The sequence below is a fragment of the Zalophus californianus genome, chromosome 13 (genome assembly GCF_009762305.2).
Source record: "Zalophus californianus isolate mZalCal1 chromosome 13, mZalCal1.pri.v2, whole genome shotgun sequence".
Classification (NCBI taxonomy): domain Eukaryota; kingdom Metazoa; phylum Chordata; class Mammalia; order Carnivora; family Otariidae; genus Zalophus; species Zalophus californianus.
In genome coordinates, this window is record NC_045607.1 from 63,401,143 (window position 1) to 63,426,719 (window position 25,577).

General features: G+C 41.4%; 1 protein-coding gene across 1 annotated transcript; it reads right to left on the bottom strand.

Moving 5' to 3' along the window:
- MLANA (melan-A) lies at positions 1–24,394 on the bottom strand. The gene is made up of 4 exons (XM_027614296.1): positions 24,318–24,394; positions 20,050–20,146; positions 1,340–1,453; positions 1–77 (listed from the first exon to the last, which is right to left on the bottom strand). Exons 1-4 carry the CDS (start codon positions 24,392–24,394, stop codon positions 9–11), a joined length of 357 nt encoding a protein of 118 aa, XP_027470097.1. The 3' UTR covers positions 1–8.
- Positions 24,395–25,577: the final 1,183 nt, after the last annotated feature.

The window sequence follows — 25,577 nt, forward strand, 5'->3', positions numbered from 1 at the left end:
CAGCATTCTCACGGTGAATAAGGTGGTGGTGACTGTTCTACAGAGAGTTTCTCATAGGCAGGTGGAGCATTGGGAACCTGTGAGAATGAGAAAGGGAGAGTATGGGCTTGGCAACAGTGCATAGGTTTCTGGGAGAGGGGTAAAGTTAGTGGTCAGCATCATATTTATACTACTTCTCTGGACTGAAACTTTTAAGTGCCCACATTTAATTCCCACCCAACAAGATAATCATTGTTAAAGTTCCAAGTGTGTATGTTGAAACATTGGGGGGAGGGGAAGAGTAGAGAAAAATAGAGCCAACCGCCTTCCCCAAATCTCAGAAACTTATTTGTACCTTCATTATCCTTGTCAGTAGAAGTCCCAAGCCCTAACTGGTGAATTCTCGAACACTGTTTAAAGCCACTAATATACATTACATTTATACCACATAGATCCTTGTAGTTGTGTCTAAAGGCCAGTGCTATTGTCAATATAGCACAAATGTGTTAGGCCTTCATTTAATGCTCACAACAATTCTAGGAGTATTTTCATTGTTTTCGTGTTACGAGTTGGAAAACTGAGTTACAGGGAAGTCAAGTTACTTGTCCAAGTTCATAAACTTCTCAGTAATTTGGCTCCAGAGTCTGTTCTTTAAACCATTATGATATACTGCATCTGTACCAGTGCTGGCCAATAGAAATAGAGTATAACACATATGTGGTTTTAAAATTTCTAGTAGGTGCATTACAAAAATAAAAAGAAACAGGTAAAATTAATCTTCATTATATAGTTTATTTAATCCCACATATCAAAATATTATCATTTCAACATGTAATTGATATAAAAATCATTAATGAATTATTTATATTCTTTTCCTCATACCAAGTCTTTGAAATCTGGTATGTATTAGAACATTTTAATTCAAACTACTATGTGCTCAATAGCCACATGTGGCCAGCAGCTACCCTGTTGGACTGAACAGCTTATACAATTAGTCACAGATGCTTTTTTTCTTCCCTTATATATATCTACATTCAGAAAAAGGCAAATATACTAAAGACATAAGACAAAAGTATTGTATCCAGAATCAAGTTCTTCCTTTGGATCTTACATGTAGGGATTTCATCATTGACCCTGGAAAATCTGGGTATGAGAGGACACAATTTAAGAAAATCTCTGCATTTTTTTATTATGATAAAATATACATAACAAAATTTACCATTTTAACCATTTTTAAATGTACAGTTTAGTAGCATCAAGTATTTTCACATTGCTCTTGCTCTTTAAATTGTAATAATTGTATTCCTTTGAGTTAAAAGCAGCTGTATAATAAACACCAAGATGCAGGATCTCAACCTACCACAGGTTCACAGTTATTCTCTTGAAAAGGCAATTTGCTGTCCCGGTGACCAAACCCCTCAAAAGGACATCTTCCTGTTAAGGTACTTTGAGTGCCAGCATGAATATTTTTATCCTGAAATGTGAAGGCATGAAGGTCAGTGGGTGAGAAAAAAAGAATTAAGTTCAGTAAGAAAAGAGAAGAAAGCTGAAGTTATTTTTAAGAATAGGTTTTAATCTTGGTTCTGCCATTTACCTGTAATGTGTCCTCAGGCTAGTCACTTTACCTCTCTGAATCCTATCTGTAATAATGAAGATAATACCACCTACCTCTCAAGAGTTGTAGGAATTAAAACTAAAGATAAAGTACTTAGTACAGTGCCTGACACCCATTAGTTAGTCAATAAATATTTTTGAAGGGAAGGAGAAAAAGAATTAATCTGAACAATGAACCTCAGAGAATGATCTTTTTAAAAGATTTTGTTATCTCTTTGAGAGAGAGTGCATGAAGGGGGTTAGGGGCAGAGGGAGAGGGAGAAGCAGACTCTTTCCTGAGCAGGGAGCCTGATGCAGGGCCTGACCCCAGGACCCTGATCTCATGACCTGAGCCAAAGGCAGACACATAACTGACTGAGCTACAAAGGCGCCCCAGAACCTCAGAGAATGATTGCAAGTGGAGATGATCAAATTAGTGAGGTATCTTAGGGCAAGCATAGGAGAAACTTAGCAACAGAGACACACTGCCTATTTCTGCCTTTTCCATAATGACAACAAAATATTTGAACACTACAAATGCATATGTTGTGGTAGAAATGTTGTGGTTGTAACCTGAGCTTCCAAGTCAAGTTGCAACATAAGTCAATCCAAGGCTGTTATGCACCCTGAGTTATTGTGGGGAGGGGTGGGTGAAAGCTTAGTTTGGTGCTTTGCATAGGTTTAGGGGGTGATATTCTACATCCCTAGAGTGGAATGACAACAGATTGTACAGGACAGAGACACATAGCCTAGTGGGGACTTCAGGAGTTGTCCACCATGGTGAGGTGGAGTATTTCATCACTGATATAGTTTAAAATTGCTGGCATATTGTGATAATAAAAAGACTAACTTTTAGTTTCTTTTATTATTATCGTTAAATTCTCCACAGTGGTGGTTCTCAAACTTTAGCATGCATCAGTATCACCTGAGGGGTTGTTAAACACAGATTGCTGGGCCCACATCCAGAATTTCTGACACAGTAGATCTAGGGTGAGGCCCATAATATGCGTTTCTAACAAGTTCCCAGGTGATACTGTCAAAACTGCTGATCCAGGGCCACATGGAGAACCACTGCTCTGCACACAAAGCACCGCCTGCACCTGGGTGACCCAGCTATACTCTGATCCTTAGAAGGACTGGGCAGATAATGCATAGGGCTCAGAGGGGCCAGGTAGGGGCCATAGAAAAGGAGGCAGTATATCTCATCTAAAGGGACAACCACTGTAAAGTTGCCAGTTTTTCCAGATCTTTTGATTTTTTTAAAAAAGAAACTAGAAATCAATATTTTCATGTAAAGTGTTACTTTTACACCTAATTGTACCTAGGTTGACACCTAATTCAATTTTTTTAAAAATACAGACCTAAACATACCATTGAGCCAAATCCAGCCAGTAGGGCATTAGCAGCACACACTGTGGTACCAGCTGAGAAGAGCTGGAACAGGGAGGCTGTGCAGATGCTGAGCAGCTCTTCAGCCTTTTCTGCAGATTGTGACTGATCATTGGGGTTTACTAGGTTGGAAGAGGGCATCAACGTAGGTTTCTCAGGGAGAACTGTTTGGAACATCAATGAGGTGAAGCCAGACATGGATTGGACCTGATAACTACACAGTCTGCAGACTGTAAAGAAGTGGTTTTCCTTAACTCTAGTCTGAAATTATTATTGATGCTACCCCCCTGGAAGAATATATGCACAAGGCCCTAATCTTGATATAAGGATGCAGGAAGTTTCTGCGTATCTCCCCAACTCCCAGCAATATACTGCAGGTAAGGTATTTAATGCATTTTCTCCCTTTACCTCAGTTATCACTGTTACTCTTTTTCTTATTTATAAATTTCTCACCTGCCATAGGATAGGAGCATGATCTACTCCCCCAGCTCACTGCCAGTTCTCTGCATTTGCATTCAAATTTCAGCATGCATTTTATTTTTATTTATTTTTTTAAAGATTTTATTTATTTGAGAGAGAGAGAATGAGAGATAGGAAGCACGAGAGGAAAGAGGGTCAGAGGGAGAAGCAGACCCCTGCTGAGCAGGGAGCCCGATGCGGGACTCGATCCTGGGACTCCAGGATCATGACCTGAGCTGAAGGCAGTTGCTTAACCAACTGAGCCACCCAGGCACCCTTCAGCATGCATTTTAAAAGGCAGCTTCCTGGGTCTCACCTTGAGAGAGGGTCCCAGAATCTGCATTTTAGCAAGAGCTCCAGGAGATTTGAGTACAGGGTCTCCTGACCATGCATTGAGAAACACAACATATGAGAAATGAGTATAAACTGAGCTGTCAGCAGGGAATTCAAAATTCTCCAAGAATCAAAAAGCATTATGTTCTAAACTTCCAAGTGAAAGGATAAAGTTGGTAAACACAAAAATAACTTTAATCCCCTTACAAATCATCTTCCTGCTGAAACAAGTTGCTGCAAAAAGCAGTCTTTCCATTCAAAAGATGTTTTTCAGAGCTAAAGAGAATTGTGAGTCAGTGGAAACATTTTAAGAAATCTTAATTCCAACCAACCTTGCTACCATTCAATGGCCAATGAAAGTGGGAGAGTAAATTTTTCAAAGCTTAAAGCAGATTGCTAAAGTTGGAGTAACTCAGATATCTGAAGCTTGCATTTATTGTCACTTATATCCTTTGGCTTACTAGTATTATTTTTTTAAGTAGGCTCCATACCGAGTGTAGAGCCCAATGTAGGGCTTGAACTCCTGACCCTGAGAATCAAGAGCTGAGCTGAGGTCAAGAGTCGGACACTGAACCAGCTGAGCCACCCAGGCACCCCTATGTCCTTCGGTTTTGAAATCAAAAGAATCCTTCACATTGGGTGTGGAGCCAAATAAATAGATAGATAGATAGATAGATAGATAGATAGATAGATAGATAGATAAACAAACAAACAAAACAGAACAAAATAAAATGAAAAAAAATCTCCAAAGACAGGCAGGGAGATAATCATGCAATTAAATGCAGTATTTAGTGTGCTATTGTACATAATTTTGCATAAATTTCTTAGACTACTGATTCTAACCTAGCTTTTCAGGACATGTGAAAGTCTCAAAACAAAATTTTAATATTAATTTAAAAAATAAATGACAGCATTTTTAGACGCTATGGGAACCAGAGAATTTAAACACAGCTCCATCTCATAAAAATTCCAGAAACTCTGCAAAGCACTGATGTAGACCTAGAGCAATGGAGACATGGTAGGTTGAACTTGAACTTACTTAGCAAAATGTTCACAGTGTCTGAGCTTATGACATTAAAGACTCTCTGTTATGGTTTAATTAAATTTAAGATGAGAGTATTGAAGCAGAAAGGAAAAAAAATCATTATATTTTGTAGCATCAAGCTAGTAGTTGTGGACAGTTAAGAAATGGGTCCAACATACTGAGTTTGTAGAGCTTTTACTCCTTAAAAGACTAAATCATTATGTTTTTGTATACAAACAGAAATAAAAATATAGAAGAAAATATATATTAAATAAAGACATAAATAAAGACTGATATACATCATGTTATATCGCATGTGCCTAGGTGTAGAATAGAACAAATGAGGCTCAGAGAAGTTAAAATCTAAGGTCACCAAGTAAGTCAATGACAGACCATGAGACCAAATCCTGATACCAGGATTTGGGTGGCTGCTATTTGCCAGGCACTGGAGGTACAAAGAAGAGTAAGAAATACTCTGTCCCAGTACATAAATAGGGGAAAGAAAAGGGGTGGAAGAGGCAAAAAGTAAATAACCAATTACAAGGCAATGTTAACTCCATGCTAGAGGCACAAATGGAGTTCTGTGGCAGAGAGCAAAGTCCCTTCCTATCTGTGGGGACAGCCACAGTGAGGTATCATAAGAGCACAAGGTCCATCCCTAAACTCCTAGTCCAAGGCTTTCCTATGGTACTTGATTTGGAATCTTATTCAGACTCAGCAACTTCTCCTTTCCACTAAATGTCAACATACTGGAGGGCTGCTGCTCAGTGGCTGTGTCAGCCCCCAAACTTGCTTTGTCTGTCATGATTTGTATTTGGGACATTGGCAAAATGGGCATTAGGAAAGGGACACACAGGACTGTCCAAGTTTCCTGGCAAGGAGAAGAAGTCAAAGCTATAGCTGTCACCTTCTTCTCCTCTTCAGACTGCCAAGCTCCAAACCCCCACCCACACCAACCCTCCCCTCCATCACAGAACCTTTTGTCTAAATTGTTTGTTGAGTGAGAAAGGGGACTTTCCAACATCTTTTGCTAAGATAATTTTTTCCATTATGTATAAACTCAGAAGTTTCAGATGTGTAATAAAAAAAGGAGAGAGGGAAGGAAGGGTGGAGTGAGAAAGAGAGGGAAAGAAAGAGGAAGGGAAAAAGAAAAAGGGGAAAAGGCAGAGAGAAAAATTGCAACTCTTCTTTCATTCCATTGCTCACTATGGAGAATACCTTTGGATGCTTAAGAGCTAAAGTGCTACCTGGCTTTGATGTGAAACCTGTAGTTCTTATAGTTTGGAGACTCAAATGATGTTTCCCATTTGTGGAAGACCTTGATGCCCTAAGACTGGACTGTGTAATTTGTTAGCTTCCTGCTCATTTGGGTAAAGAAGAAAAAATTGGAGAGAGGACAAAAAGATGGTGGAGGAGTAGGGGACCCTATTTCAACTGGTCCCCGGAATTGAGCTGGATATCTACCAGACCACTCTGAGCACCCATGAAATCAGCCTGAGATGTAAGAAGATCTGGACCTCTACAAACAGAACATCACAGGTGGTTGGTTTCAAGGTATGAAGCAGGGAGCCATGATTCTGCGGGCAGGTATTGGAGGATAAACAGCAGCGGGAGGGTGCCTGGCCATGGGGATCCTACACTGCTGGTGAGCCACAGCCTTGCTCGCTGGGGATGAGACACAGACTCGCAGACCGGTAGTGGCAGGGAAAGGACTTTAGGGCATCCCCCGGGGCGGAAACCCAGAGCAGCGGGTTCGCGCATGTGAACTGGGAGTGGCTGGCAGTTTTAGAAGCACAAAGGGCAGAGATGTGCTCCAACCTAGAGGCAGGACTGGGAGCGCTGCGGAGGGGAGCACAACCCAGGATGCTGCATTTATAGTAGCACAGACAGAAATGGAGACAGTGTGGCCTGGAGAGCTCATGGAAGAACAGACTGCAATCTCTCTGCTCTGACGCAGAGGGTTGGAAACATTCTCTTCTGCTCTGACTCTCGGAAAAGACGCAGAAAGCCACCAGGGAAAGCAGCCAGAGAACAAAAACCCAAAAAACTTATTCCGACTGAGCCCATCCCCTGCCACAGGGGGCAGGGCAACTCTGCCCAAACAGGGTTGCCTGAGTAACAGCACAGCAGGTCCCTCCCCCAGAAGACAGGCTGGGAAAACAAGAGGCCAGCAACCCTAAGGTTCCTAGAAAACAGGTGCATCTTGCTGGGGTTCTGGTCAATAATTTGGACTCTGTACAATCCCTCTACCACCCATCAACAGAATGATAGGAGGAGGAACACCCCAAATAGAAAAGACTCAGAGATTATAACTTATGCCACAGATTTACAAAAGGATGCTGATATAACCAAGATGTCGGACATGGAATTCAAGCTAGCAAATGTGAAGACAATAGCTAGAATGGAGAAATCAATTAATGGCAACATAGAGTCTCTAAGGGTGAAATGAAAGCTGAATTGGCAGAACTTAAAAATGCTATCAATGAGATCCAATCCAATCTAGATAATCTAACAGCTAGGGTAAAGGAGGCAGAAGAACAAATAAGCGACCTGGAAGACAATACAATAGATAAAAAAGGAAAAGAAGAGGCCAGGGAAAAACAACTCAGGTCCATGAAAATAGAATCAGAGAAATAAGTGACACCATGAAGCATTCCAATGTCAGAATAATTGGAATCCCGGAGGGAGTGGAGAGAGAGAGAGGACTAGAGGATATATTTGAGCAAATTGTAGCTGAGAACTTCCCTAATCTGGGGAATGAAACAAACATTCACATCCTAGAGGCAGAGAGGACCCCTCCCAAGATCAAGGAAAATAGGCCAACACCCCGGAATGTAATAGTAAAACTCACAAATCTTAGAACTAAGGAAACCATCTTAAGGGCAATTAGGGGGAAGAGATTCCTTACGTCCAGAGGGAGGAGCATCAGAATAACATCAGACCTATCCACACAGAGACCTGGCAAGTCAGAAAGGCCTGGCAAGACATATTCAGGGTACTAAACGAGAAGAACATGCAGCCAAGAATACTTTATCCAGCAAGGCTGTCATTTAGAATGGATGGAGAGATGCAGAGCTTCCCAGACAGGCAGAAACTGAAAGAATATGTGACCACTAAGATGGCCCTGCAAGAAATATTAAGGGGAATTCTAAAAAAGGAGAAAGACCCTGAGAGTGATATACACAGAAATTTACAGGGACGATCTATAAAAACAACGTCTTCACAAGCAACATGATGACAATTAATTCATAGCTTTCAATAATCACTCTCAACGTGAATGGCCTAAATGCTCCCATAAAATGGCACAGGGTTGCAGACTGGATAAAAAGACAGGACCCAGCCATATGCTGCCTACAAGAGACTCATTTTGAACCTAAAGATACATCCAGATTGAAAGTAAAAGTATGGAGATCCATCTTCCATGCCAGCGGACCTCAAAAGAAAGCTGGGGTAGCAATTGTCCTATCAGACAAATTAGATTTTAAACTAAAGTCTGTAGTTAGAGACACAGAAGGACAGAATATCATTCTTAAAGGGTCTATCCAACAAGAAGATCTAACAGTTGTAAATATCTATGGCCCCAACATGGGAGCAGCCATCTACATAAGCCAACTGTTAACCAAAATAAACAGTCATATTGATAACAATATGTTAATTGTAGGAGACCTCAATACTCCACTCTCAGCAATGGACACATCATCTAAGCAGCAAATCAACAAAGAAACAAGAGCTTTGGATGATACACTGGACCAGATGGACCTCATAGATATATACAGAACATTCCACCCTAAAACACCAGAATACTCATTCTTCTCGAGCGCACATGGAACTTTCTCCAGAATAGACCACATACTGGGTCACACATCAAGTCTCAACTGATACCAAAAGATTGAGATTATTCCCTGCATCTTCTCAGACCACAATGCTTTAAACTGGAACTCAATCACAAGACAAAATTTGGCAGAAATTCAAACACTTGGAAGCTAAAGACCACTCTGCTCAAGAATGTTTGGGTCAACCAGGAAATCAAAGAAGAACTTAAACAATTCATGGAAATCGATGAGAACAAAAACACATTGGTCCAAAACCTATGGGATACAACAAAGGCAGTCCTAAGGGGGAAATACTGAGCCATCCAAGCCTCACTCAAAAAAACAGAAAAATCCCGAATTCACCAACTAACTCTACACCTTAAAGAACTAAAGAAAAAGCAACAAACGATGCCTAAGCCATGCATTAGAAGAGAAATAATTAAAATTAGAGCAGAAATCAATGAATTAGAAACCAGAAATACAGAAGATCCGATCAATGAAACTAGAAGTTGGTTCTTTGAAAGAATTAATAAGATCGATAAACCACTGGCCAGACTTATCCAAAAAGAAAAGAGAAAGGACCCAAATTAATAAAATCATGAATGAAAGGGGAGAGATCATGACTAACACCAAGGAAATAGAAACAATTATTAGAAATTATTATCAACAACTATATGCCAATAAACTGAGCCATCTGGATGAAATGGAGGCCTTCCTGGAAACTATAAGCCGCCAAGACTGAAACAGGAAGAAATTGACAACCTGAATAGGCCAATAACCAGTAACGAGATTGAAGCAGTGATCAAAAACCTCCCAAAAAACAAGAGTCCAGGGCCTGATGGATTCCCTGGGGAATTCTACCAAGCATTCAAAGAAGAAATAATACTTATTCTCCTGAAGCTGTTTCAAAAAATAGAAACAGAAGGAAAACTTCCAAACTCATTCTATGAGGCCAGCATTACCTTAATCCCCAAACCAGGCAAAGACCCCATTAAAAAGGAGAATTTTAGACCGATATCCCTGGTGAATATGATTCCAAAATCCTCACAAAATCCTAGCTAATAGGATCCAACAATACATTAAAAGGATCATCCACCACAACCAAGTGGGATTTATCCCCGGGATGCAAGGGTGGTTCAACATTCGCAAATCAATCAATGTGACAGAATACATTAATAAGAGGAGAGAGAAGAACAAATGGTCCTCTCAATGCAGAAAAAGCATTTGACAAAATACAACATCCTTTCCTGATTAAAACTCTTTAGAGTATAGGGATAGAGGGAACATTCCTCAAGTTCATAAATTCCATCTATGAGAAACCCACCGTGAATATCATCCTCAATGGGGAAAATCTGAGAGCCTTTCCCTTAAGATCAGGAACACATCAAGGATGCCCACTCTTGCCACTATTGTTCAACATAGTACTAGAAGTCCTAGCAACAGCAATCAGACAACAAAAAGAAATAAAGGGTATTCAAATTGGTAAAGAAGAAATCAAACTCTCTCTTTTCACAGATGACATGATACTTTATGTGGAAAACCCAAGACTTCACTCCCAAAATACTAGAACTCATACAGCAATTCAGTAATGTGGCAGGATACAAAATCAATGCACAGAAGTCAGTTGCTTTCTTATACACTAACAATGCAACTGTAGAAAGAGAAATTAGAGAAACGATTCCATTTACAATAGCACCAAAAACCATAAGACACCTCGGAATAAACCTAACCAAAGAGGTAAAGGATCTATACTCTAAGAACTACAGAACACTCATGAAAGAAATTGAAGAAGACACAAAAAGATGAAAAGATATTGCATGCTCACAGATTGGAAGAATAAACATTGTTAAAATATCTATGCTACCCAAAGGAATCTACACCTTCAATGCCATCCCGATCAATTCCAATGACATTTTTCAAAGTGCTGGAACAAACAATCCTAAAATTTGTATGGAATCAGAAAAGACCCCAAATCACGAAGGAAATGTTGAAAAAGAAAGACAAAGCTGGGGGCATCACGTTGCCCGATTTCAAGCTATATTCCAAAGCTGTGATCACCAAGACAGCATGGTACTGGCACAAAAACAGACATATAGGCCAATGGAACAGAATAGAGTACCCAGATATGGAACCTCAACTCTATGGTCAAATAATTTTTGACAAAGCAGGAAAAAACATGCAATGGAAAAAAGTCTCTTCAATAAATGGTGCTGGGAAAATTGGACAGCCACATGCAGAAGAATGAAACTCGACCATTCTCTAACACCATACACAAAGATAAACTCAAAATGGATGAAAGACCTCAATCTGAGACAGGAATCCATCAAAATCCTAGAGAAGAACATAGGCAGTAACCTCTTTGACATTGCCCACAGCAACTTCTTTCAAGATACATCTCCAAAAGCTAGTGACACAAAAGGAAAAATGAACTTTTGGGACTTCATCAAGATAAAAAGCTTCTGCACAGCAAACAGTCAACAAAACAAAGAGACAACCCACAGAATGGGAGAAGATATTTGCAAATGACACTACAGATAAAGGGCTGGTATCCAGGATCTATAAAGAACTTCTCAAACTCAACACCCAAAAAACAAATAATCAAGTCAAAAAAATGGGCAGAAGGTATGAAAAGACACTTCCCTGAAGAAGACATACAAATGGCTAAGAGACACATGAAAAAAATGTTCATCATCATTAGCCGTCAGGGAAATTCAAATCAAAACTGCATTGAGATACCACCCTTCCCCAGTTAGAATGGCAAAAATGGACAGGGAAAGAAACAACAAATGTTGGAGAGGTTGTGGAGAAAGGGGAAACCTCTTATGCTGTTGGTGGGAATGCAAGTTGGTACAGCCACTTTGGAAAACAGTGTGGAGGTTCTTTGAAAATTTAAAAATAGAGCTACGCTATGACCCAGCAATTGCACTACTGGGTATTTACCACAAAGACACAGATATAGTGAAAAGAAGGGCCATATGCACCCCAGTGCTCATAGCAGCAATGTCCGCAATAGCCAAACTGTGGAAAGAGCCAAGATGCCCTTCAACAGATGAATGGATAAAGAAGATGTGGTCCGTATATACAATGCAATATTACTCAGCCATCAGAAAGGATGAATACCGAACTTTTACATCAACATGGATGGGACTGGAGGAGATTATGCTAAGTGAAATAAATCAAGCAGAGAAAGTCAATTATCATATGGCTTCACTTATTTGTGGAACATAAGGAATAGAGTGGAGGACATTAGGAGAAGGGAGGGGAAAATGAAGGGGGCAGGGAATCAGAGGGAGAGATGAACCATGAGAGACTATGGACTCTGAGAAACAAACAGGGTTTTAGAGGGGAGGAGGGAGGGGGCATTGGTTAGCCCGGTGATGGGTATTAAGGAGGGCACGTATTGCATGGAGCACTGGGTGTTATACGAAAACAGTGGATCGTGGATCACCACATCAAAAACTAATGATGTGCGGTGGGAGCAAGATGGCGGAGGAGTAGGAGACCTAGATTTCATCTGGTCTCAGGAATTCAGCTGAATAGGGATCAAACCATTCTGAACACCTACGAACTCAACAGGAGATCAAAGAGGAGAGTAGCAACAACTATCTGAACAGAGAAGCGACCACTTACTGGAAGGTAGGACGTGCGGAGAAGTGAATCCGAGGCGATATTCCGGAGGATAGATGGCGGGGGAGGGGCCTCCGCCGGCCGCTTCTGGCAAGTGATAGAGTCGTGGACCACAAAATCGGAACTGTTAGAAGTTGGCTCCGCTGAGGGACGTCGCTGCAGTGGCTAAGCAGGGGGTGGAATCCTCCTGGGACAGTGTGGTCTCAGGACCCTTGGGGTCACAGAAAGACCGGGGGAGCCTGAGTGCGCCAGAGCTCCCAGGTATCGGAGCGGGGAAGCCGGCTGCAGAGACGGAGCTGAGGCACGGGCTCTCAGCTTGGGGTTGTCATAAACTGTGATCCGCGGCCCAGTCAGGCCACTGCTCCTGCAGCAGGGACCCAACAAGCGGCAGATCCGGGGAGACTCCCCTTCCTTCCCGGGGAGGAGCGGCACGGGAGCGCACCTCAGGGATCTGCTGGGTTTGGAGACTCCACACGGGGTCGGGTGCCAGAGATAGCAACGCTCGGTCACAGGCCGGGTGAGCACGGGGTGCGGCCGGAGACTGGGGACAAGGGAGTAACTGCTTTTCTCTGGGGGCGCACTGAGGAGCGGGGCCCCGAGTTCTCAGCTCCTCCAGGTGGAGATTGGGAGGCCACCATTTTTGCCCTGGTCCTCCAAGGCTGTACGGAGAGCTTGCAGGGAACAAAAGCTCCTGAGATCAAACCCGAGCAGCTTGCTTAGCCCGGACCGACAAGGGCAGGGCAATTCAGCCTCCGGCAAAGACATTTGGAAACCACAGCAACAGGCCCCTCCCCCAGAAGATCAGCATGAACAGCCAGCAAGCCAAGACCAAGTTTACCGATCAAGGAGAACGGGAGAACTCCAGCGCTAGGGGAATACTGTACATAGAATTCATGGCTTTTTTTTTAACCATGATTCATTAGTTCATCAAAGTTAATTTTTGTTAACTGTTTTTTTTTTCTTTTTCCCTTTTTCAACCAACATCTTATCAATCTCTTTTAAAAAAAAAAAAAACATTTTTTATTTTTCATTTTTAGAGTCATATTTTATCCCTTCATAGTAGTTACCCTTATTTTTGGCATATATATATATAAGTTGTTCTCTCTTTAAAATTTTGAGATACAGTTTCTTCTAACAGATAAAAATATACCCTAAATCACTAGTGTATGGCTCTGTTCTAGTCACCTGCGTGATCACATTCTCTCCCTTTTTTCTTTTTTTTTTTTTAAATCTTCTTTCTTTTTTCAAACAACTTATTTTATCAAGTCCTTTTATAAAATCTTTTATACTTTTCATCTTTGCAGTCATCTTCTATCCCTTCATTGTATCAACCCTTATTTTGTTCATATATGTCTTTCTTCCTTTAAAATTTTAGGAGGCACTTTTTTCTAACAGACCAAAATACGCCTAAAATCTAGTGTGTGGCACTGATCTATGCACTAGCCTGATCATATTTGATCACATTCTGCTTTTCTTGTATTGTTCTGTTTTTGTTTTTATCTTTTTTCTTTTTCTCTTTCTTTTTTCTTTCTTTCCCTTTCTTTTCCCCTGGTTTCAGGTCTTCTCTGATTTGTATACAGTATATTTGCAGGGGACGTTGTAAACCTGTTAGCATTTTGTTCTCTCATTCATCTATTCTCCTCTGGACAAAATGACAGGACGAAAAAATCACCTCAGCAAAACGAACAAGAGGTAGTACCGTCAGCCAGGGACCTACTCAATACGGACATTAGTACGATGTTGGACCTAGAGTTCAGAATCATGACTTTAAAGATACTAGCTGGGCTTGAAAAAAGCATGGAAGTTATTAGAGAAACACTTTCCGGAGAACTAAAAGAACTAAAATCTAACCAAGTCAAAATCAAAAAGGCTATTGATGAGGTGCAATCAAAAATGGGGGCACTAACTGCTAGGATAAATGAGGCAGAAGAGAGAATCAGTGATATAGAAGACCAAATGATGGAAAATAAAGAGGCTGAGAAAAAGAGAGAGAAACAACTACAGGATCACGAGGGCAGAATTCGAGAGATAAGCGATACGATAAGACGAAACAACATTAGAATAATTGGGATCCCAGAAGAAGAAGAAAGAGAGAGAGGGGCAGAAGGTATATTGGAGCAAATAATAGCAGAGAACTTCCCTAATGTGAGGAAGGAAACAGGCATCAAAATCCAGGAGGCACAGAGAACCCCTCTCAAAATCAATAATAATAGGTCAACACCCCGACATCTAATAGTAAAACTTACGAGTCTCAGAGACAAAGAGAAAATCCTGAAAGCAGCTCGGAGAAGAGATACATAACCTACAATGGTAAAAATATTAGATTGGCAACAGACTTATCCACAGAGACCTGGCAGGCCAGAAAGGACTGGCAAGATATCTTCAGAGCACTAAACGAGAAAAATATGCAGCCAAGAATACTATATCCAGCTAGGCTGTCATTGAAAATAGAAGGAGAGATAAAAAGCTTCCAGAACAAACAAAAACTAAAGGAATTTGCAAACACGAAACCAGCCCTCCAAGAAATATTGAAAGGGGTCCTCTAAGCAGAGAGAGCCTAAAAGCAGCAAAGATCAGAAAGGAACACAGACAACATACAGTAACAGTCACCTTACAGGCAATACAATGGCACTAAATTCATACGTTTCAATAGTTACCCTGAATGTAAATGGGCTCAATGCCCCAATCAAAAGACACAGGCTATCAGATTGGATTAAAAAACAAGACCCATAGATATGCTGTCTGCAAGAGACTCATTTTAGACCCAAAGACACCCCCAGATTGAAAGTGAGGGGGTGGAAAACCATTTACCATGCTAATGGACACCAAGAGAAAGCTGGGGTGGCAATCCTTATATAAGACAAACTAGATTTTAAAACAAAGACTGTAATAAGAGATGAGGAAGGACACTATATCCTACTTAAAGGGTCTACACAACAAGAAGATCTAACAATTGTAAATATCTACGCCCCGAACATGGGAGCAGCCAATTATATAAGGCAATTAATAACAAAAGCAAAGAAACACATTGACAACAATACAATAATAGTGGGAGACTTTAACACCCCCCTGATTGAAATGGACAGATCATCTAAGCAAAAGATCAACAAGGAAATAAAGACTTTAAATGACACACTGGACCAAATGGACTTCACAGACATATTCAGAACATTCCATCCCAAAGCAACAGAATACACATTCTTCTCTAGTGCCCATGGAACATTCTCCAGAATTGATCACATCCTAGGTCACAAATCAGGTCTCAACCAGTACCAAAAGATTGGGATCATTCCCTGCATATTTTCAGACCACAATGCTTTGAAACTAGAACTCAATCACAAGAGGACAGTCGGAAAGAACTCAAATACATGGAGGCTAAAGAGCATCCTACTAAAGAATGAATGGGTCAACCAGGAAATTAAAGAAGAATTAAAAAAATTCATGGAAACAAATGAAAATGAAAACACAACTGTCCAAAATCTTTGGGATACAGCAAAGGCAGTCCTGAGAGGAAAGTATATAGCAATACAAGCCTTTCTCAAGAAACAAGAAAGGTCTCAAATAAACCACCTAACCCTACACCTAAAGGAGCTGGAGAAGAAAACCAAATAAAGCCTAAACCCAGCAGGAGAAGAGAAATCATAAAGATCAGAGCAGAAATCAATGAACTAGAAACGAAAAGAACAGTAGAACAGATCAACGAAACTAGGAGCTGGTTCTTGGAAAGAATTAACAAGATTCATAAACCCCTGGCCAGACTGATCCAAAAGAAAAGAGAAATGACCCAAATCAACAAAATCATGAATGAAAGAGGAGAGATCACAACAACACCAAAGAAATACAAACAATTATAAGAACATATTATGAGCAACTCTATGCCAGCAAATTAGATAACCTGGAAGAAATGGATGCATTCCTAGAGATGTATCAACTACCAAAACTGAACCAGGAAGAAATAGAAAACCTGAACAGACCTATAACCAGTAAGGAAATTGAAGCAGTCATCAAAAATCTCCCAAGAAACAAAAGCCCAGGGCCAGATGGCTTCCCAGGGCAATTCTATCAGACATTTAAAGAAGAATTAATACCTATTCTCCTGAAACTGTTCCAAAAAATAGAAATGGAAGGAAAACTTCCAAATTCATTTTATGAGGCCACCATTACCTTGATCCCAAAACCAGACAAAGATCCCATCAAAAAGGAGAATTACAGACCAATATCCTTGATGAACATGGATGCAAAAATTCTCACCAAAATACTAGCCAATAGGATCCAACAGTACATTAAAAGGATTATTCACCACAACCAAGTGGGATTTATCCCTGGGCTGCAAGTCTGGTTCAACATCCGCAAATCAATCAACGTGATACAATACATTAACAAAAGAAAGAACAAGAATCATATGATCCTCTCAATAGATGCAGAAAAAGCATTTGACAAAGTACAGCATCCTTTCTTGATCAAAACTCTTCAGAGTATAGGGATAGAGGGTACATACTTCAATATCATAAAAGCTATCTACGAAAAACCTACAGTGAATATCATTCTCAATGGGGAAAAGCTGAGAGCTTTTCCCCTAAGGTCAGGAACGTGGCAGGGATGTCCACTCTCACCACTGCTATTCAACATAGTATTAGAAGTCCTAGCCACAGCAATCAGACAACAAAAAGAAATCAAAGGCATCCAAATCGGCAAAGAGGAAGTCAAACTCTCACTCTTTGCAGATGATATGATACTTTATGTGGAAAACCCAAAAGACTCCACCCCAAAACTGCTAGAACTCATACAAGAATTCAGTCAAGTAGCAGGCTATAAAAATCAATGCACAGAAATCAGTGGCATTCCTATACACCAACAACAAGACAGAAGAGAGACAAATCAAAGAGTCGATCCCATTCACAATTGCACCCAAAACCATAAGATACCTAGGAATAAATTTAACTAAAGAGGCAAAGGATCTGTACTCAGAAAACTATAAAATACTCAGGAAAGAAATTGAAGAAGACACAAAGAAATGGAAAAACGTTCCATGCTCATGGATTGGGAGAACCAACATTGTAAAGATGTCAATGCTACCTAGAGCAATCTACACATTCAATGCAATCCCCATCAAAATAGCATCCACTTTTTTCAAAGAAATGGAACAAATAATCCTAAAATTTGTATGGAACCAGAAGAGACCCCGAATAGCCAGAGGAATATTGAAAAAGAAAAGCAAAGCTGGCGGCATCACAATTCCGGACTTCCAGCTCTATTACAAAGCTGTCATCATCAAGACAGTATGGTACTGGCACAAAAACAGACACATAGATCAATGGAACAGAATCGAGAGCCCAGAAATGGACCCTCAACTCTATGGTCAACTTATCTTTGACAAAGCAGGAAAGAATGTCCAATGGCAAAAAGACAGTCTCTTCAACAAATGGTGTTGGGAAAATTGGACAGCCACATGCAGAAGAATGAAACTGGACCATTTCCTTACACCACACACAAAAATAGACTCCAAATGGTTGAAAGACCTAAACGTGAGACAGGAGTCCATCAAAATCCTAAAGGAGAACACAGGCAGCAACCTCTTCGACCTCAGCTGCAGCAACTTCTTCCTAGAAACATCACCAAAGGCACGGGAAGCCAGGGCAAAAATGAACTATTGGGATTTCATCAAGATAAAAAGCTTTTGCACAGCAAAAGAAACAGTCCACAAAACCAAAAGACAACCGACAGAATGGGAGAAAATATTTGCAAATGACATATCAGATAAAGGGCTAGTATCCAAAATCTATAAAGAACTTATCAAACTCAACACCCAAAGAACAAATAATCCAGTCAAGAAATGGGCAGAAGACATGAACAGACATTTTTCCAAAGAAGACATCCAAATGGCCAGCAGGCAGATGAAAAAGTGCTCAACATCGCTCGGCATCAGGGAAATCCAAATCAAAACCTCAATGAGATACCACCTCACACCCGTCAGAATGGCTAAAATTAACAAGTTAGGGAACGACAGATGTTGGCGGGGATGTGGAGAAAGGGGAACCCTCCTACACTGTTGGTGGGAATGCAAGCTGGTGCAACCCCTCTGGAAAACAGTATGGAGGTTCCTCAAACAGTTGAAATTAGAGCTACCGTTCGATCCAGCAATTGCACTACTGGGTATTTACCTCAAAGATACAAATGTAGGGACCCGAAGGGGTACATGCACCCCAATGTTTATAGCAGCAATGTCCACAATAGCTAAACTGTGGAAAGAGCCAAGATGTCCATCGACAGATGAATGGATAAAGAAGAGGTGGTATATATACACAATGGAATATTATGCAGCCATCAAAAGGAATGAGATCTTGCCATTTGCAACGACGTGGATGGAACTGGAGGGTGTTATGCTTAGTGAAATAAGTCAATCAGAGAAAGACATGTATCATATGACCTCACTGATATGAGGAATTCTTAATCTCAGGAACAAACTGAGGGTTGCTGGAGTGGTCGGGGGTGGGAGGGATGGGGTGGCTGGGTGATAGACATTGGGGAGGGTAAGTGCTACGGTGAGCGCTGTGAATTGTGTAAGACTGTTGAATCACAGATCTGTACTTCTGAAACAAATAACGCAACATATTTTAAGAAAAAAGAAAAAGAAGAAGAGAGCAGGAGAGGAAGAATGAAGGGGAGTAAGTCAGAGGGGGAGACGAACCAGGAGAGATGATGGACTCTGAAAAACAAACTGAGGTTTCTAGAGGGGAGGAGGGTAGGGGGATGGGTTAGCCTGGTGATGGGTATTGGGGAGGGTGCATTCTGCATGGAGCGCTGAGTGTTGTGAACAGACGGTGAATCATGGAACCCTGCACCAAAACAAATTATGTAATATATGGTGATTAACATAACAATAAAAAATAAAAAAAACCTAATGATGTATTTTATGGTGACTAACATAACATAATAAAATTAAAAAAAAAAAGGAGAGAGGGAAACAAACCATAAGAGACTCTTAATGACAGAGAACAAACTGAGGGTTGATGGAGAAAGTTCGGTGGGGAATGGGCTAGATGTTTAATGGGCATTAAGGAGGGCATTTGTGATGAGCACTGGGTGTCGTATGTAAGTGATGAATCACTGAATTCTAAAGCCAATGTTGCATTGTATGTTAACTAACTAGAATTTAAATATAAATAAATAAATAAATAAATAAATAAATAAATAAATAAATAAATAAATAAATAAAAGAAGAAAAAATTCTGTCAAAACCATATTGGCCATCAAAAGAGAATGGACCCTCTTAAAAACCCAGTGGTCCTTTGTGCTGCTGAGGGGTGGATGTTTTCCTCATTGTAATGATGGCTGGGTGGGCCCTAGGTATGCCAAATTGCTTGGTATAATAGAGTTAGAACTTGGAACTCCCAGGGAATCTGGGAGGAAAGGGGTAAGGCAGCAAGGTGAGATAAGCAGGCCACTAAATGGAGGAACAGAACCATTGGGAATTCCCAGGAGGATTGGTAAGACCTGGAGCATCTCACATGCTGCTGTTTGCTGTGCAAAGAGGATCAGGACCCCTGCCCCTGTACCCCACAAATTATTAGTGCTCAGCTACACACATAGTCAAGCACTCAAGTTTGTTGTGAGTGGAACCAAAGAGATGGGCCAAGTTTCTGGTTGAGGTTCATGCCAAGGCAGAACCAAAGGAAGAGCTGCAAGAAGTACAAAGTAGAGAAAGACTAATCAGAACCAGAAATGGGAGCTAAAGGTGATCATGAGAATGTTATCCCACTCCCTAGAAATTCAGAGGAAGAAGGGCAAGGGGGTCCTGGATCTGTTGGGATCAACAGTGGAAATTTTACTGACCCTCAAGCTTCTGTATCCACTTCGTCTTCTACAATACCAACAGCCAATGAGCAGCAAAATTCCCAGGATCACCATCAGGATGCCAATCCCTGCAGCCCTGGCCCAAGAAATAGACAAATCCATCTGGGTACAGAAACCTTGTTCTAGATTGTGAAGAAACATGCATCAATCTTCAATCTTCACAGGGACTTTGACAGCCCAAAGCCACACATCCCATTCCCCAAGTAGTTTTCCACCCCACCCTCCACCACACTGACCACACACCAGGCCTCCAGCACCTATATCCAGGGACAGGAGCTTCTTTAGGATCCTCACAGGTGTGTGCCCACACAAGTAGTGCTAACTGGCATGGCCTAAGCACCCAAATTCTAGGCACAAGAGGTGCACTAGCAACTGACCCGTATGTGAACAATGTATTTACAGAGACTGAGTTATCTTGTCTTTTCATCAGGGCTAGTTTAAAATATTTTCCCCAACTATCAGTCCACAAAAAGGATTAATAATTAACTTTGACTTAAGATCTACTCTAAGCTGGGTGCCATGATGAACATTCTACATGAATTAGATTATTTAATTCTCACAACCCTGTAAAGTAGGCACCACTTATCATCCCCATTTCACAGATGAGGAAATAGATTCAGATGTTAAGTGCCTTCCCGATGGGCATACAGAGGTAGCACAAGATGGAGCCAGGATTTGAACTTGAGTTAGTCTCATTTGTGTTTGTGTCCTCTGTCTGAAACTCGCCCCCTCACTCCTTGCCCATAACTAATATATCATGTTTAAAGACTCAGCATTACCCCTCCCAGGATGATGGCAACCCATTCTGGCTTCTCTCAGTGGTAATCGGCAGTGTGCTTACCTGTCTCTTTTAGGAAAGGAGCTCCCAAATGAGATTTTTGGTTCTGGGTTTGGTTTTTAATTTGTGTCCTCAATGCCTAGAAAAGGTCAGGCATACTGGGTGTTTCAAAAAATATTTCTTGAAGATGGATGGATGGATGAATGGACAGTTGGATGGATGGCCAAACATATTAATAAAAAATGAACAAACTGCAAAATGAATGAGCCATTTAATGTCTTCTTTAAAATAACTATTTACAAATGTGTGGATTTGGGGCATGATGCTAGCCCCAACATCATTATTTTTTTCCATTTGCAGTTGGAACTGAAGATCTGAAATACCATCTTTAAAGATGCATCCTTCCTTGTCCTAACAGCTTAATTCTCTGTTACTTTTGCCTCTTGTGGGTCATTGACATTCCAGTGAAAATGAGAGGATCCACAATTTTCCACAGAGCAGGTTTTATTTGGGGATGGAGAAAATGTAATGAAGAGAAGGAGAGAACATGTAAAGCAGCCACCAAGGGCTTAGAGCTGGGGCATTCCGACTGAAGGAGTGGAAGTAGGGCTTGTGGGATTTAGAGATCTCCAAGACTATAACTATTGCATGGGGATTTCATGTTGATGAAATCAATCCTCTGAGGTTGATATGATGTTCATGTCACAGCCTAGCTCTTGGGACATGTGTCTCATATTTACATTCAACTAGGCAAGCTTCTCTCCTCTCAGGCCTCTGCTTGCTCCAGGAATCCAGTTCAGGATCACCAAGGACCAAACCAGATGGGTCAGTCCTTCCTGCTTACTCTGTTATCACCTGAGTGATCTGGAAAAGATATTTCAGAATGGAGCTGGGGATAGAGCCCTGAGGATGCTGAGATAAGAGGCCTGCTCTCTCCAGCCTGCTTGACTGCCAAGTCAGAGATGCCACCTGACATTTGCAGTCAGAGACTGCAGATATTCAGTAAGCACCTCCCAATTGTCCAGGCATGAACTATTAAAAGATATAGCACTGGGGCTCAGCCCTGGGAAGAACTGTCTGAGCTGAACCTAGAGCAAAGCTGTAGCGTCACTGAGACTGCTGTGCTCCTCAGCAGCAGGATGCAAGCTGGACATCTAAGCCAGCCCTTTGAGCCCTGTGTCCAGTGGCCCATGGGAATGATTAGTTACCACAAAGGCCCTGGAAATAGGGCCTGAAGCTGTGCTTTCCCTGTATAACACTATCAATTAGCTAACATCTGCCTGATTTTCCACATCACAGCTTGATCAAAGTGGAGAGTGCTGTGACTTGCTAAAGAAGGGCTCTGCAGAGCTGGGTGATTTATAGGAGATTGAGAAGCAGAAGGTGAATCAAGATATAGCTGAGGTTTCTCCTGGAGAGATCTTTGCCTTATACCACCTACCTGACCACCTCCCTCTCAAGGCAGCTCAGGCATCAAGTCTATCCTGTCCATCTCTAAACGGGATGGATGAGAGTGCTGGATAAAGACTCTGACCTAATTATGCAGTTCAGTCCACCCACTTTGTGGATCATGAAGCTGAGACTTACCAAGACTCATCAACATCACCACCACCTTAGCAGCTACTCTGTAATTCATTGAGCACTGATTTGTGCCAAGCATTGTGCCAAGCACACCACATAAAGGCTTTTATTTCATCCTCACAATAATCCTCTGAGGTTGATATGATGTTCATGTCACAGCTGGTATCCCCATGATTTTAAGCTGGTAAAATATCCAAGGCTGTACAACTGGTAAGTGGCAGAACCAGCATTCACAGTGACTAGCCTAAGATACTCAACCGGTGTCTTTCCTGCTCTATCATCCTTTCCTGAACTGAAGCTGTCACAAGGAGCATTCAGTGGGCTCTTGTGACTGAAGGCAGCTGATTCAATTCCTAGAATGCTTGTGCTTCAATTTCACCCACCAAGTCTGTTCACCCCCTTGGACATCTTGACACAGACAGAGCTCTGTTCCAGTTTTTTATGCACAGTCACATTGCATTCACACATGTACCCAGTGACTGATAGAGGGGAAAATATCAGGATATGGCCAGACACACCAAAAGAACCCACTACCCAGCTGGGCAGGACTCTCCAGAGTGTCACCAAATGCCTCCTGCAGCAGAGTCACCTGAGATGCATGTTAAAGTGCAGACTCTGAGCCCCACCCCCAGACCTACCAAATCAGCCTCTCTGGAAGCAAGGCCTGGGAAACTGCATTTTACAAGCTCCATGAGTGACTTATGCCCTCTTGACTGAGAGAACCCCTCAACCTCTTTTTACTGAGGTTTCACAGAGACACAGTTTGTTGAATCATCAGAAAGAAGCTGAAACATCCTACCTAATATCATGTGTACCCTAAACATACCCCAAAGAGTATATTTTTGCTCCTGGGACATTTTTTCAGAAGATCTCCTGATCCCCATTCCCAACTGACCATTCAGGGATGTTAGAAAATCCCAGTAGGGTCTTCTGAGGAAATGCTCCCCGCCTAAATTCTTCCTCAGTGCCTTTAATGGGTTCTACATCTTGCTTGCCCCTGCTAGTTCACTCTAGTAAAGATTTTTCAATAGTTCCTTCCCAAGGGAGAGCAAGTTTGCAGGAAGTTCTGACTAGAACACTTAAGACATGGTCCAATAAAAACCTGGTACCTCATTTGTTCCACTGGAGTCTCCACCCAGAGGGTGGAACCAGATTTAGAGCACCACACTCTTGGGTACTCTAGTACATGCAGAGTGTGTCCCAGCAACCTATCATCCCATTACAGAACTTACATTTGCTAAAATTATTCTTGAGCCTAATTCTGCACTATACTGTAAGATTTTTTCAAAGTTAGGGATGGCATCTCAGACTGACTATACATTGCTTAGCACTTTAAAATGCTGAATCATATAACTACTTATTTAAAATTAATTCATTCTATTAAACACCTTTCCTTAGGATAAAATTATGGTGCAGAAGTTATGACCAACATCTTCACCCTGGGGTCAGTCTGCAGGTGGAGTTGCACATACCTGCCCTACATTCTCACTAGCTCTTTGGCAACTCACCTTTGTTCTGTCTGCAAACCATCTCCAGCAGCCTGAGTGGAGTAGACAGAACAAGGCTTGAAGAAAGAGTCATTTTGTTCCAGACAGATGTTTTCTAGCTGGGGAACCTATAGCAAATGCCTAATAACTGAGAATACAGACAAAAAAAAAAAAAGCCAAGATCCAACTTATTATCATTCCTATCTCCTTGCCTATATGGCTTCAGAAGACTGAGCCCCTTGTAGGACCATGGAGTCCCCTCACCACATTGCCAGGGATTTTACTTTCTGGAGAAATTAACACTAGAGAGACTTACTGACAAGCATGTGCTTGTGGAAAGCATCAGGCTGTGTCATCAAACGGCAAACTGAAAACCCCACTGGGTTCAGTTTTGAACTTACTCTTCAGCTGTGATGTAGGAGTGGTTGTGCCCCTTCTTGGGGTAACCAAGGATGAAGTGAGCCTCTTCTCTTGGCATCTTGTGGGGACAGGCCACAGGACACCTAATAGCAGGGGCACACAGGCATCATTTAACACATTCAGAACATCCTCACTCAGCATTTCATAAAAAGCCACAAAGACATTCGCTCCAGGTGAACATTAATGATAGCTGGGACCCTCTGGTTTCTCTCTGTGAAAGGATTTGTACTTGCTTTTTTCATTGATATCAAGTGGAAATTGCTCAGTTTTCTAACTGCTTCCACCAACTGAAAATTAATTTCAAAGAAGAAACTACAAACAAAAGCAAAAAACTTTGAAATTGAGTTATTATTGGGGGAGTGCTCTTCATTTGCTTTCAATTTGACTCTATACCACAAACATAGAGAAACAAAATACATTTTTTAAAGATGACATTTTTATTACTATTATTATTATTATTAATATTATTTTTAGAGAGGTGGGGGAGAGGAGCAGAGGGAGAGTGAGAATTTTAAGCAGGCTCCATGCCCAGCATGGAGCCTAATGTGGTGCTTGATTTCACCACCCTGAGACCATAACCTGAGCTGAAATCAAGAATCAGATGCTTAACTGAGCCACCCAGGTACCCCCATAAAATGCATTTTTATTCATTCCTTACTTTCTCTGGCACAAGACTGGTTAATAAAGGAATTTCTCTCCAAAGATATTAATTTGATATCAATCTTTGGCCATATAGACAGTTAGATAACATATGAGTATGTGGCTGAGCACAGCATCCTCCAAGTCCACCTTCCAACAAAGGAAATGCCTGGGCTTGTCCATGTTCATTCACCCTACTCAAAACAAGATGAGGACTCCATAACCTGACTTTGTCTAATGATTTGTTTTCCCTCCCACTGAAATAAATTTTTGTTTCTCCCTCATTCAAGTCTCATGAATAGGGCTCATGATCAGTACCTGATCCCAAACCAAGAGAAGCAGTCTTTCAAGTGACAGGAGAATACACAAGCAGAATCACAAGCAGGATGCAGCCTGAATAACTGCTTTTCCTTGTTCTCTGCTTTTCTTCTTGGCAGTCTAGGAACAGGATTTAGGAGGAGACTTCATGAGCCCTCAGCAGCTGGAGACTTACAGTGAGGAGAAATTTTGCTGACAGTCAAGCATCAGGAAGCAATGAGGGAGGGCAGAGGAGCCCACCAGAATCCCCCAAAACCTGTTTTCTTGGACAACAACAATGGGCG

Bases quoted from the DNA above. Each gene is read 5' to 3' on its own strand.
- MLANA (XM_027614296.1), bottom strand. From the start codon at position 24,394: ATGCCAAGAGAAGAGGCTCACTTCATCCTTGGTTACCCCAAGAAGGGG. The intron at 1,454-20,049 runs GTCAGTAAAATT...TTCACATTTCAG, and splicing joins GTGGATACAGAAGCTTGAGG to GATAAAAATATTCATGCTGG. The intron at 78-1,339 runs GTAGGTTGAGAT...TCATTCTCACAG, and splicing joins AGAATAACTGTGAACCTGTG to GTTCCCAATGCTCCACCTGC.